Source organism: Pezoporus wallicus, unplaced genomic scaffold (assembly GCF_028554395.1).
Source record: "Pezoporus wallicus isolate ANWC-B61680 ecotype Strahan unplaced genomic scaffold, APGP_CSIRO_Pwel_v1 contig_5352, whole genome shotgun sequence".
In the NCBI taxonomy this organism is placed as follows: Eukaryota; Metazoa; Chordata; class Aves; order Psittaciformes; family Psittacidae; genus Pezoporus; species Pezoporus wallicus.
Genome location: NW_026639660.1, coordinates 5,002,958 through 5,016,065, shown reverse-complemented (window position 1 = coordinate 5,016,065; position 13,108 = coordinate 5,002,958). Strand labels below are relative to the sequence as shown.

Below are 13,108 nucleotides of genomic sequence, written 5' to 3'. Positions count from 1 at the left end.
CACGACGTGCTGTGGTATGGAATACCTCCCCGGCTAGCCCGGGTCAGGCGCCCTGTCTCTGCTTCCTCACAGCTTCCCCTCCTCCCTGGCAGAGCATGAGCCTCACAGAGTCCTTGGTCAGGGTAAACATCACTTAGCAACAACCGAAAACATCAGCTTCACCAACGCTGTTCTCAAACTAGAAGTCAAAACACAGCACTGCACCAGTTAACACAAAGGAAAAACATGACTGCTACTGCTGAACCCAGGACATACAGCTATCCTGTAAACCCCCAGAAATGTGCAACTGGTGGACAGAATACACCTTCAAGACAATCTTGACTATTGTGGGTTACAGTTTTCTATTATTTCCCAATTGTACCTGTTACTCAGATATATCCAGCATACCACACCTGCAAAAAACAGCCGAGTGCCTACTTGATGCATGTGATATCATTTTGTATATGCATAGCACATATTGAGGTTTCTTTGAAACACTCAGTTGCACTCACCAGAAAATCAGAGACCTATAGAAATTTACAATACTCTTTATGAGTAATGTTTTTCACATTAAATTTTCTGTTAATCATAGTGAATGCACAGGGCTCCATCAGAAGCTATGGCCATTTTTAAGACGGATTTAATTGCAGAAAATCATAGGTCCACAGGTTCCTGAAGTTTAACATGGCTGAACTTCCAAGCCTAGGAACAACCCAGGATGACCTGCAGCCTGACTGTAATGCCTTTTCATGCAGCTCTTCTTATTTTTTTCCAGGTTATGGTAACCTGTCTCCCAGCACAGTGGCAGGGCAGATCTTCTGTGTGTTCTATGCCTTGTTCGGAGTGCCCCTCAACCTGGCTTTTCTTAATCAGCTTGGGAAAGGCCTCAGTGCTCACCTGATTACCTTGGAAAGACGGGTGCAAAAGCCAGGCTGTGCCCAGGTACAGTGTCAACCTATCTTTTATTTCCACTGTTTCAAAATTAGTTAAATTTCTCCTCTCAGATAAGTGCTGTTGTTGCTAGATTGGGTTTCCCTTGTGCATGCCTATATTTTTCTCAACCATAGCAATTAAATGGCCCTCTATATCAGGAAATTGATATACTCTATTTATCCAGCTTTAAAGCAATTTGATTTTGCTTGACGGACTCTAGATTTGCCTGTTTAAAACCTGACTCAGCAAAACTGTTAAGCAAGCATCACCTCAATTTTAAGCAAAGTCCTTAACCTTTGGAGACCTCAGCAAAATACATGCACATACACACATTGCTGAATCAAGTTCTTATTATCAATCCTATGCTAACATCTATCCAGATTGTAGCTCTACACTGTGCAAAACCAACTTATTTTTATTGGCCTGCTAATCTGGTTTGAATTACCTTCCCTGATTGTGCAAGTAATTTAACACTTCCTTACTTTTCTTTTCTTGAAACATAAATAAATACTCCTTCTTCTTAGTTATAACTTATTAGTGAGTCATTGAACTAGTTAAGATATATTGGAATAAGGGAACCACAAGTAACAGAAAATAAATTAAGGTAATTTATAGAAAAGTTAGCGCATGTTTCCAAGTAAAGGTTCAATGAATTGACTCCTTTAGTTAGGGAAAAGGGAGATTAAATGTGTTAAATATGTTGAAACATTTCAGAGCTCTGGCACAAGCGTTTTTTTCCTCTTTTCATTTGTAAAACCTCTGAGTCACTGCCTACACTGGGAAAGCTATAAAGGTAATGTCAAATGCAGATGAGGGTTATATGAGCAAGAAGTTCTTTAGCTGCATAACCTGTCTGCTCTCATGCAGCTCTGCCACCAGGAGGACTTTCATGCTAGTATAGCTGCATCTGTCCTGAGATTCCTCACGGGTGTGATTTTTTATTTTTTCTTTTCACTCCTGAATTAACACCTCATTCCTGTCAGAATTCCTATGATCGGACAAACTTTTGGGGCTGTATCTAGTTGTTCAGTCTGAAAAGCCTCTTCCAGGAAACTGGCTCATCTCCTTTTAAACAGAATTTAGTCATGCTTTGAGAAATTAATTACAATTGATTCTTCTTCATTCCTGGCTTACTGTCCCCTATGTTAAGGTTTATACCAAAAAGCCAGTGTAAAAAGTAATACTGTGCATTTCAGTATAAATTTTAGGCAACTTTAATATCTAATTAAACGCTATTGCACTTCTGGAATTAATTAAATGAGAACAGATTTCAACTATAACCATGTTGATCAGTAATTCTCAAAGTGCTTTGCAAATGAGGTAAGTATAGAAAGCTAGAAAGACATGATACACAATACAAAAGTGATTTGTCAAAGTCACCCAGTAGGCTCACGCCAAGTTTCTCAAACTCAGCTGACTATTTTATATGTAAGATAATGCAGAGAGAGGAAGAAAAACATGATACCTGGCCTTTTTTACTGTATGAATAGTGGTTTGGCTTTTCATCCAGTCACAATAGGCACATGCATAGAAAACCTTACCCTTGTTTGAATGCTCCTGGGGACATTTTTAAACGATTGCAATTAGTTTTTGTCAGCCCGTACATCACTAGTCAAAAGTTTACCAAAGTGTATTCTCTGGAAATCCATGATTGATCCTCAATCCTAAACTCCTAAAATCCCCTGTCATGACCCATGCACTGCCCACTGCCCGTTCTGTTTACCTAGCCACTGCAGCCACATATGCTGAAACTTACCTCCCAGAAGGCAGACATTTGTACTGCGAGACACAGATCTGCCCTGTAGTGACAGAAAACAGTTCTGATCTGAATGCTGCTTAGTTAAAAATAAAGGCAGGCGAACTGACTTCACTTAGATTTTATCGAAACATATTTTTGGCTGAACTCTTGCAAGCCACTTTATAAATCTTTGGAAGCAGTCACAGTGAAGAGAACCCTAATTTGTCCTTGCCAATCTTTGTGTCATGAGTTATGCAATACTTGGTGATTTTCCTCAAAGACAGGAGCCAACTGATTACGAGATTATCTATCTCCACTTCAATTGAAATTGTAAAGTGAGTATTTCATTTTTGTGGTTGTCATAAGTTTGAAAATATGACTTGAGTATACTTAAAAACTCATTGCAAAAAAAGCTTTTAAAAAATCTTCCTTTTTTTTCCTATTTTTGAAGTATTTTTGATTAATGATTAGGTACATTATCTATGTGCAGGGTAAACAGCGAGGTCAGCCTACAGTGCATGGAAGCATCAGTTTATCCTTCCTGTTTGGACATTGCTCACTGCTGGAGCAGGTTTGTGATTCAAGAGCAAAACAGACTCAGCAATTTCCGCTAAGCAACTGATCAGTACTATTTATCTGCCATCTTCTTTTATTTTTCAGGTGGTTCAGACACTGGCAGTGGCCATCTTCCTGACCACTGGGACCTTGCTTTTTATAATATTCCCATCATTGGTCTTCAGTTATGTAGAAGGCTGGAGCTACGGAGAAGGCTTTTACTTCACCTTCATCACCCTGAGCACCATTGGATTTGGGGACTATGTAGTAGGTAATAAAGAAGGCGAACTGGATTGAGTTTTGTTGAAATTAGTTGCTCTAGTATAAAGCTAAATACAGAGAGCATAGATATCAATCCCACTATAAATCTGACAACCTAGTTTAGTGAAAGGTGTCCTTGGCCATGGCAGGCGGATTGGAGCTAGATGAGCTTTAAGGTCCCTTCCAACCCAAACAATTTTATGATTCTATGATAATGTATTATATGACATGGGCATTTTTCCCTTGGCAGTTAAGCTGAGAGTCACCAAATATGCCACTGGACATATGCCACTGGACACCCATTCAGCAGTGTCTATGCCCAACCTGGTAAGAATGTGATCTATGAGTGACAGGTGGAATATAAGTGAAATCTCTTTGACAGTATTAGGCTTTTGAACCACCGTCTCCTAACAGTGATATGTTTCAGCAAATACTTACCATTCCCAATAAAAAATCATGTAAAATATGTAATGATCAGTACTTAAAGTGGGGAAAATATTACTGACAACCCCAGAACGCCAGTGAAAGAAAACAAACCCAGTGAAATTACAGTCTTTAGAGTCTCTATGTTGAACCTCTTCTCTAGGCTGAGACACAGAAATAGACATAAGTGAAGGGCTATTTTTCACCCACTTATTTGAACAAATGCTCTTAACAGATTGTGTAGTGTGTTTATTTGTTAAAAACACTAGAGTCTGTTGCTTCACAAGTAGTAGCTCTCCTTGGGACATGTAAGCATATCCCAGAAGGAGAGAAATTCCCATCTCATGCTGAGTCTGGGCACTGTGGAGCTTCATGATGATCTGGATGATAGACTAAGTGCATGGCTGCACTGCTGTCCTGTGCCTGTATCATCTGCACTGATTGCCCATGCTGTGGAATTATCAACTCGGGGATTAAGATGCCCATAACCACTTGCTTAAAATGGCTGCATTTCCCATATAATATTCTCCAGATGATTTTTTAATCCTGGTTACTGAGGTATATCATCCTACAAAAAGCAACCACTATATCACTGAGGTAGGAAACTGTATCTTTCTAAATCATCTAAGACCCCCTATGTGTTTCTTGAGTACAATATGACTAATACGGATTCAAAATTGGATTTCCAAGTTGATTTTTTTTTGTCTTTGTCAGTGGCTAGGAACACTCAATTTTGTGCATCATTGAATAACATTAGATATGGCTATTTTTCTTATATAGCCTCAGCTTCAGAGATTTGATGCCAACTGTGCTAACCTTCACCTGCGATTTGGACCATAAAAAGAAAAAAGGAAAATAAAAATAAAACGATGCTTATAGATCACACAGTCTTATTAAACTTTTTCAAGGTGTGGAGAACATATGTATGAGAACTTCTGTTTGGCACACCTAAGCTGTCAAGATTAATATGCATAGTTTCCTGGATTTTTCAGGCACAAACCCCAACAAGCACTATATCCCAGTGTACAGAAGCCTAACTGCAATTTGGATTGTTTTTGGCTTGGCCTGGCTGGCTTAGGTCTTCAACGAGGCACCTGACCTGATGGAAAAATTTCTTCAGCTAAAGTGGTACAAGCCTGACTTAAGCTTGGCAGTAGGAACCACCATCAAACTGGAAAATGAACCTAAGCAGCCTAGAGTCCACATCCCCAGCTGAGCAAGGTACACAGAAAGCAGTCTTAAAAGTATGTCTTTCATCTGTATCTCGCACTAAGCAAGCCATGTGGATAAAGGACTAAACCACAAGTTGTAGACTGTTTCCTAAGGACAGATTTCCTAAGGAGGAAATTTCAGATGCATTGAAATTTTCACACACTGTGTAGGTATCAGCCAATTAAACCTCCAGAGAAGTAGCACACATGTTCAGACGACTTTCCTGGGATTCATTTTACACTTTTAGCTCAAGACAGCTTCCTCTGAAGTAATCAATTATTATCCTTTCTCTTTCTCTAGTGGAATTCAGTTCTTATGGTCATTTGTTTTCAAATAAATCAAGAGTGACTGCCTCCCACCTTCAATGAGAAGTCATGTCACCAAGAATCTCAAGTGTAAAAAGTCAGGTACAGAAATCTTCCTTCATTTCCAATCATAAAACAAACAAAACCACAGAGGAATATCAGCAGTAATGACCACCTGCTAAATGACATCCATCCAATTAAGATTCATTTGATATTGTTTGAAATTAACAGCTTTCATATAAAATGATAACATTTCTTTAGTTCCTGGGCTAAAATGCTTCTCTCTTAAATTGTGCAGAAATCATGTGCCTATCCAGCACTGCCTGGACTGTTAAAATCTATTTCGAAGCGAACTGACAGCTCAGTGAAGGTCCTTATTCTTATTGCAGTTCATTTCACAGCCACTTGACAACAGGACTGTGAATCTAAATGCAAGGAGACTTCCTTTATTTCTAGTCAGATCACAAATATTATTAGAGTCTGGCATTTGCTTTGGGACAGTTCATTATGGAGGTATCATGCATGTAGATTTGATGCTGTCCATTTACCTCTAAATAAGGCTGACGATAGGCTTTTGTGTGAAATCTGATCCTCAGCCGTGTGCATAGAGTCAACCATGAGAAACGGAGTCTGGTTTTGTCACATCTATTGTAAGTTGAACGTAGCAGCAGTCATCGCCAAAGAAGCAGTAAAGCCAAAGAAGGACACATAAGCACCTTATAAGCAGGCCAGTCACTGAGATATAAAACTGTAGTCATACTATGTATTAAACTCTAGAAACTTGATAAAGCAATTAACCATTCATTGAGTACCATGCTAGGTAGTTTATAACCATCACTTACACACTCCATGGCTTGTAATTATGCACATACTGCCATTTATTATGTATGTTTATAACTCACAGTAACCATCAGTTAATCCCTTTAAACTCATTTATAAGCGGAACCTTGTGACTGAATTACTGCTGGGCAATGTAGCAAGCTAGCCTGTGGCTGACAGGCTACAGTAACATCTCACGCCAGCCTTTCAGCAACTGCTTTGGTATTTCGTTTTGGGGAAGTGCACATAAAACATGTAGACAGGTATAGGTCACAAATCTCTTCTCATATACTTTCTTACTTCAGAGGATGGTCACAACAGCAGCTTGTTCTTACACCTGACTTGATGCTAGCCTTCTTTGCTAGTTGCGGACTCCTGCATAGCGCAGTGTGCCAGCTATGGTTTGTTCAACTCAACTCAAAACTGAGTTTTCAAATACACATCCCATCTAACATTTCCCAGTCTTACCAGTGGCTACATCACAGATTTTATCTCCTAGGTTTTTGCACTGATCTTCTGTTATGCCCTCAGCTATTCCCATAAATTTATGCAATGGTTTTGTTTGTAGCTGCTTTCACTAAGAGTAGCCAACTCTCTCCTGTCTGGCTTTTTGTATCTTTGCAGATCTCATGGGAAACTTTCTCAGTATTCTCTATTCTTCACACATAATGTTTGCATACGCACTTGTTAACACATCACCATCACTGTACTCTGTACCTGCCTTGTGTCAATGCTACAAGACATTTTAGACCAATTTATGTAAAAGACAAAAGTAAAGTTCTACTGACTTTTATATCTAACCTGTTCCCTTTTCCTTGCCTTTTTCCATGCCTTCCTTACTTTATCTAGCCACAGCCAGCCACAAAACATACACTAGTCTGAAGGTGATGCTATACAGTATTTTACACCATGCTGCATGCCGTAACAAATGACAAGGTTTACAAAGGACAGAAAGTATGCATGCACCACTTACTGGCAAAGTGTTTGTTAAGATAATTCTTGCTTGAAACCTCACAGCAGGGAGTTCTTATTGGTTTCACTGCAGTCCAGAAAATTGCTCCTGTACCTGATACTGACCGTGCAAAGTACTAGCATGATGAGACTATGCTACTTAAATCAAGCATGTGTCCGTGCTGAAACAGAAAAGAGGAAGATACTGATTACCTCTCCTTGTTACACAAGTGATTGAAATTTCTTGCTCACTTTGTCAGTTTTTCAAGATCCTGTAAAGATCCTAAAGGTCATGCACATTTGTAATCAAAGTTGCTTCAAGATACATGCTGAGAGCACTGGTCCAGTTCTTAGGCATGAATGGATCAAGCATTTTCTAGTACCCTTCCTCTAATGAAAAGGTAGCCAACTGTGGAGACAGTGTTCTCACGGAAGAATGGATAATTGGTACATAAACTCTGAATAATCCCAAAAGATACAGCAAGGCCATGAGAGGCCTGAGGAAGCTTAAGCAAGCAAGATAAGAAGAAGCTGAAATTCACTGAGTTAATGAGAACTGTGGACTGTTGGCAAGCTTTCGAGGTCAAGTTCTCACACCTGTGCTTAACCAATTATATGTTAGTCACTAAGGGTCTTCAAGGCACGTATCCAATCATAATATGCCAAATCACTGTAAGTGCATGTAAGCAATAGTATATAAGGAGTTAAGGCTTTGTAATAAATGTCTTTTGTCTGATCATATTGATCTCTGAGTCCATATTATTTCTGTGGCAAATGGTGCCCAACGTGGGGCACCCCCCATATTTTTCATATAGAAACTGAAGGAATTGAAGCGTGTGGCACCAAAGAAAGTGGAAAACACGGAGCCGCAGGGACATCGGCTGGGTTCGATCCAGCAGGACCAGGATTGGGAGGTAGATGCCTTGGAAAGGAGCCTTGTGAGCCCGGAAGACACTGCACAAATAAGGTAACAGCCGACGGGTCTGGAAGAGGATTAGGATGGGGAATCAATTAAGTAAAGAAGAAATGGTCATCCTTAAGCTCTTCCAGCATATCCTCTCAGTGAGAGGGACAGAGTATGACGATAATCTGTCAAAAAGACTATTGCTCTGGAGTAAAGAAAAAGAGCTGATCCAGGGGGTTAATGAAACCCTTGAGCCTGGGACTTGGGAAAAAATCACTAAGGAAGAAGCTTCTGTTTTATGGATGTTTTCAGTCCTTCTTAAGGTGAAGGGAGTAACCTTTAAAGAGACAGGCTTAAATTTAATGTTGAAATGGTCGAAGACGCGTTATCCAGAGATTGATGAGTCTACTGTATTTGAGGTCTCTTTGTGAAATGGTGCAGGAGTTAAATTGTGGGATGCACTTACAAAAGGCAATGACACTGTGAAAAATTTGTTAGTCATTTGGAGATCTATTTTAGAGACGTTAAAGTCAGAAAGTGATACCATGGAGCCCAGTTGTCGATCCCCTACTGCCCCCTCCCCCCCCCGAACTTGAGCTGGTTGCCACCATGGCTGCAAAGACTGAGGACAAAGGTTAAGATGATCCTTTTGACTCAGGCTCTATGGACCCCAAGAAGGAGCCTGTGCATGTTCATCAGACTGCTGTTGCTGCTCCTGAGGTTCTGATGCCTGATAATTCTGATGCTGACCTGGATGGTCCTTTTGACCTGGAGCCTATTCATCTGGAAAAAGAGCCTGATTTATATCCCCCAGATCCTCATGTTAAATGCACAGCTGTAAAGGGAGAAGTGAGACCAGTGGGGGATGTAGGTGTATTGTGTGCTTTCCCAGTGATGTGTGTGCTGGATCAAGACCTGCGGTGGGAAGGTCTCTCGTATGCTCTTATCAGGGGTATTGGGTGGATTGTGACGGACCCTGGACTTGGGATCCCATATACAAATCATTTGATACAGTCTCTCTGTGATGATCATGTAATAGAAGTTGGTAAATATAAGTATGTCCAGGTTTCTATCAACCTTTGGAGATCTTTATAGATATTGCTGGCCACTTCTTCCAGCACAGGCTGGCCACCTGTGTCGGAATGAGTGTGCATTTTGGTCAGTATAAAAGCCCAAGCCTCGTGATGTGGGGGAGGCAGAGCCTCTGCGGGGACGCCCGCTAAGGTTGAGCCTGCCACCTCGCACTGCAATGATGCTTCTCGGAGCTGGTTTGCTGTTAGTCTCCACAGGGTCCTTGTGCCACGTTCTGTACGTGGGACTGTAGTGGGAGTAATGGTTGTCTGGATTTTGTGCTTCAAATATGGTAGTTGTGTGGAGTGTGCTTGTGGGATCCCATACGTGTGTGTGTGTGTGTGATGGGGGCAGATGGTGTTCTTTGTATTTTTTGTTGTTGGGTTCATGTAAAAATTTTTAACCGGTAGCAGTTTAACATTTTGGGCAAGAAAGGGTTAATGCAAAAGTGCGGTTGCCGGCAGGTATTTATGGTTGCTGCTGCCAAGCAGGCTGGGGTTTGTAGCCGTGTAAAGCAGGGTGAGCGACTTTGGGAAAAAAAAAAAAAAAATTATTTGATAAGAGTTTGGTACCCATGTTCAAAAAAAAAGCTGCCCTCCAATTCAGCTCCCGGTGCTCCACTGGCAGAACGGCCAGGATGGATGCCAGAGCCAAGGAGTAAAGGAAAAAAAAAAAAAAGGCATTCTTTCTGAAACCTTTAAAGTACAAATTGGGATGCATAAATGTTTATGCATGCCATATTCTCTAAAATTTCTATTAGGGCGAGAAACAACATCTAAAGAAAGCAAAATGGAATTTAGAGTTAAAAACCATCAATTAATTGCAGTTTTGAGTTTATCTTTAATTCAGCAGAAAAGCAAAAAGGAGGACCTCCCTGAAATAGAAGAAAACCTTAATCAAGTATATCTGGGAGTATCGGCATCTGAAGTTCCAGGTAAGATGAAAAATGCTTTGCCTGTCACAGTGGAAATAAAAAGGGGGGGGGGGGGGGGGGGCCCTGCCCAATTAAAATAAAACAATATCCCTTAAAATTAGAAGGTCAAAGGGAATCAAAAAAATCATTGATAAATTTTAAAATACAGATTGTTAATTGAATGTGAATTGGAATATAACACTCCTATCTGGCCAGTAAAGAAACATGATGGGAAAAGTTGCAGATTGGTTCAAGATCTCAGAGCAATCAACAAAATCACAGAGGGTATTTGTCCAGTAGTAGCTAATTCATATGATTTATTGACTAAATTGAACAATAATCAGAAATAGTTTGCCCTCCTGGATTTAAAGGAGACTTCCTTTTGCTTACCATAGGCCAAAAGAAAGCCAAAATTTATTTGCTTTTGAATGGGAAAATCCTGACACAGGAAAAAAAACTCAACTAACTTGTTACCTAACTCAACTAACAGTGTTACCACAGGGGTTTAAAAACAGTCCAGCAATTTCTGGAAATCAGTTAGCATGAGAATTAGAAACATGAAAGCCACCTGCTCAGATGGGGACTCTGTTACAATATGTGGATGACCTATTAATTGCTACAGAAACAAAGGAAAAATGTGTCCAGTGGACAGTGGAATTATTAAATTTTCTTTGACTGAATGGTTATTGGGTATCCAAACTAATCCAAACTCGAGTTTCCTACCTAGGATGTGGAATAACAGGAGGACAGAGAGAACTTGGAACTGCTAGAAAAGAAGCCATTTGTCAGACTCCACAACCGTTGACTGTCAAGGAGCTCCGGAAATTCCTGGGAATGACTGGATGGTGCAGACTTTGGATCCATAGTTATGGTGTTCTGGTAAGAACACTATATGAACTGTTGAAGGGAAACCCTCCCTCTTTAGACTGGACTGATAGAGCAGAGGAGGCTTTTAGAAATGTAAAGATAGAGTTAATGAGACCTCCAGCTCTGGGACTTCCAGATGTGACTAAACCGTTTTGGCTATATTCCTATGAAAAACAAGGAATAGCCTTGGGGTCCTTGCTCAGAAACTAGGACCATACAGAAGGGCAGTGGCGTATTTTTCAAAACAGCTGGATGAAGCGAGCAAAGGATGGCCCAGATGCCTAAGGGCTGTGGCAGCAGTCGTCATGAAAATTGAAGAGGCTCACAAAAGATTACTGTGCTAGTGTCCCATGTGGTATCAGCAGTCCTGGAACAGAAAGGAGCCCACTGGTTATCTCCTTCCTGTTTCTTAAAATACCAGGCCACCCTTGTGGAACAAGATGACATAGAAATTATGATCACTAATGTTGTGAATCCAGAATCCTTTTTGCAGGAACAGTCTACAGAACCACTAACACACGACTGCTTGACCACCATAGAGACTGTATATTCAAGCTGACCAGACCTGAAAGAAAAACCTCTGGAAGATGCCGATTCTTGTTTTACTGATGGTAGTAGCTTCATGAATAATGGTGAACAAAAGGCAGGATACGCCATTACCACTGTTTCACAGGTAATAGAAGCTAAACCTTTACCTGAGAACACCTCTGCCCAGAAGGCAGAAATAATAGAGTTCACAAGAGCCCTGGAATTGGCTAAAGATAAAAAGGTAAATATTTGGACTGATTCTAAATACATATTTGGTGTGGTCCATGCACATGGTGCTATCTGGAAAGAATGAGGACTTTTGAACCCACAAGGGAAACAGATTAAACATACTACAGAAATTTTACAGTTACTGGAAGCTGTTCAGCTACCTGAAGGAGTACCTGTTATGTACTGTAAAGGACATCAACAAGGCGACTCTGATCAGGAAATTGGAAATAATTTGGCTGATTTTGAAGCCAAACGAGCAGCTGACCATGAATACCCCAAGCAGAATGAGACAGAGGAAGAGAAAAACGAATGATTGCAAAACATCACTTGGGGGCAACTGAAAAGTAACATCCTGAATATGTGTGCTTGTAAATTATTAGAGGCTGTGATTTTGTGTATAAAACCACCTGTATTTACTAGCCAGTTGCTAATAAGAAACTACACCTTATATTGTATGGATTTGTCACTTGTAAAAGAGATGTTAGAGCATGCAAATTTGCAGCAGCTGCTAGAAAATGCTAAGGCAAAAGCCAGAAAGATTCTAATACAATGGTAGTGTTATAAAGCAGGTGATGGAACAAATTAAGAGGGTGGGAGAACTCCACTGGTAAGAAATTTCTTTGGCTAGTCCCTTGCTGCCATCAGCATCTTCAACATGCTGCTGCACCCTGTAATAGTTACTCTGCTAAAGTAAATCTGTGTGTGCTTTGCTATAGTAGCGACTTGTTACTGGATGAAGCAGGTGAAACTGTGCATTGACAACAAGGTGCAAGAACTGAGGCTGGCCAAATGCCTGCTACCACAGTCAAGGGCAAGACTGGGCTGGCCTCTGTGTTTGCCACCAAGAAGAACCTTTAGCTCCGCTGTTGGCTGCAACCCAGCAGGCGTGGAGCGGTGGGGACACATGCCATGCCAGACCTTGATGTGAAGGATGGCCTCCCCTGTTACCAGAAAGCCATACAGGAGAAAAAAGGGCAGGCCCAGCAGCCTGTAGTTGGCATATGTTGGAGATTTAATCTAGCCCAAATTCCCTGCTCAAGTAGGGTCATCCAGAAGATATATATAACTAAAAGGGGGAGATGTGGAGACAGTGTTCTCACAGGAGAATGGATAATTGGTACATGAACTCTGAATAATCCCAAAAGATACAGCAAGACCATGAGAGGCCCGAGGAAGCTTAAGCAAGCAAGATAAGAAGAAGCTGGAATTCACTGAGTTAATGAGAACTGTGGACTGTTGGCAAGCTTTCGAGGTCAAGTTCTCACACCTGTGCTTAACCAATTATATGTTAGTCACTAAGGGTCTTCAAGGCATGTATCCAATCATAATATGCCAAATCACTGTAAGTGCATGTAAGCAATAGTATATAAGGAGTTAAGGCTTTGTAATAAATGCCTTTTGTCTGATCATATTGATCTCTG

At 40.7% G+C, this 13,108-nt stretch overlaps 1 protein-coding gene across 1 annotated transcript; it reads left to right on the top strand.

Moving 5' to 3' along the window:
- Positions 1–754: 754 nt before the first annotated feature.
- On the top strand, positions 755–6,330 carry LOC130602457 (potassium channel subfamily K member 16-like; the record flags this gene model as incomplete). Its single annotated transcript, XM_057415331.1, is given in 3 exon segments — positions 755–921; positions 3,311–3,476; positions 4,882–6,330. Coding segments are annotated over 3 exon segments (557 nt in total), but the record flags the coding sequence as incomplete, so codon positions are not given.
- Between the last annotated feature and the right edge of the window lie 6,778 nt (positions 6,331–13,108).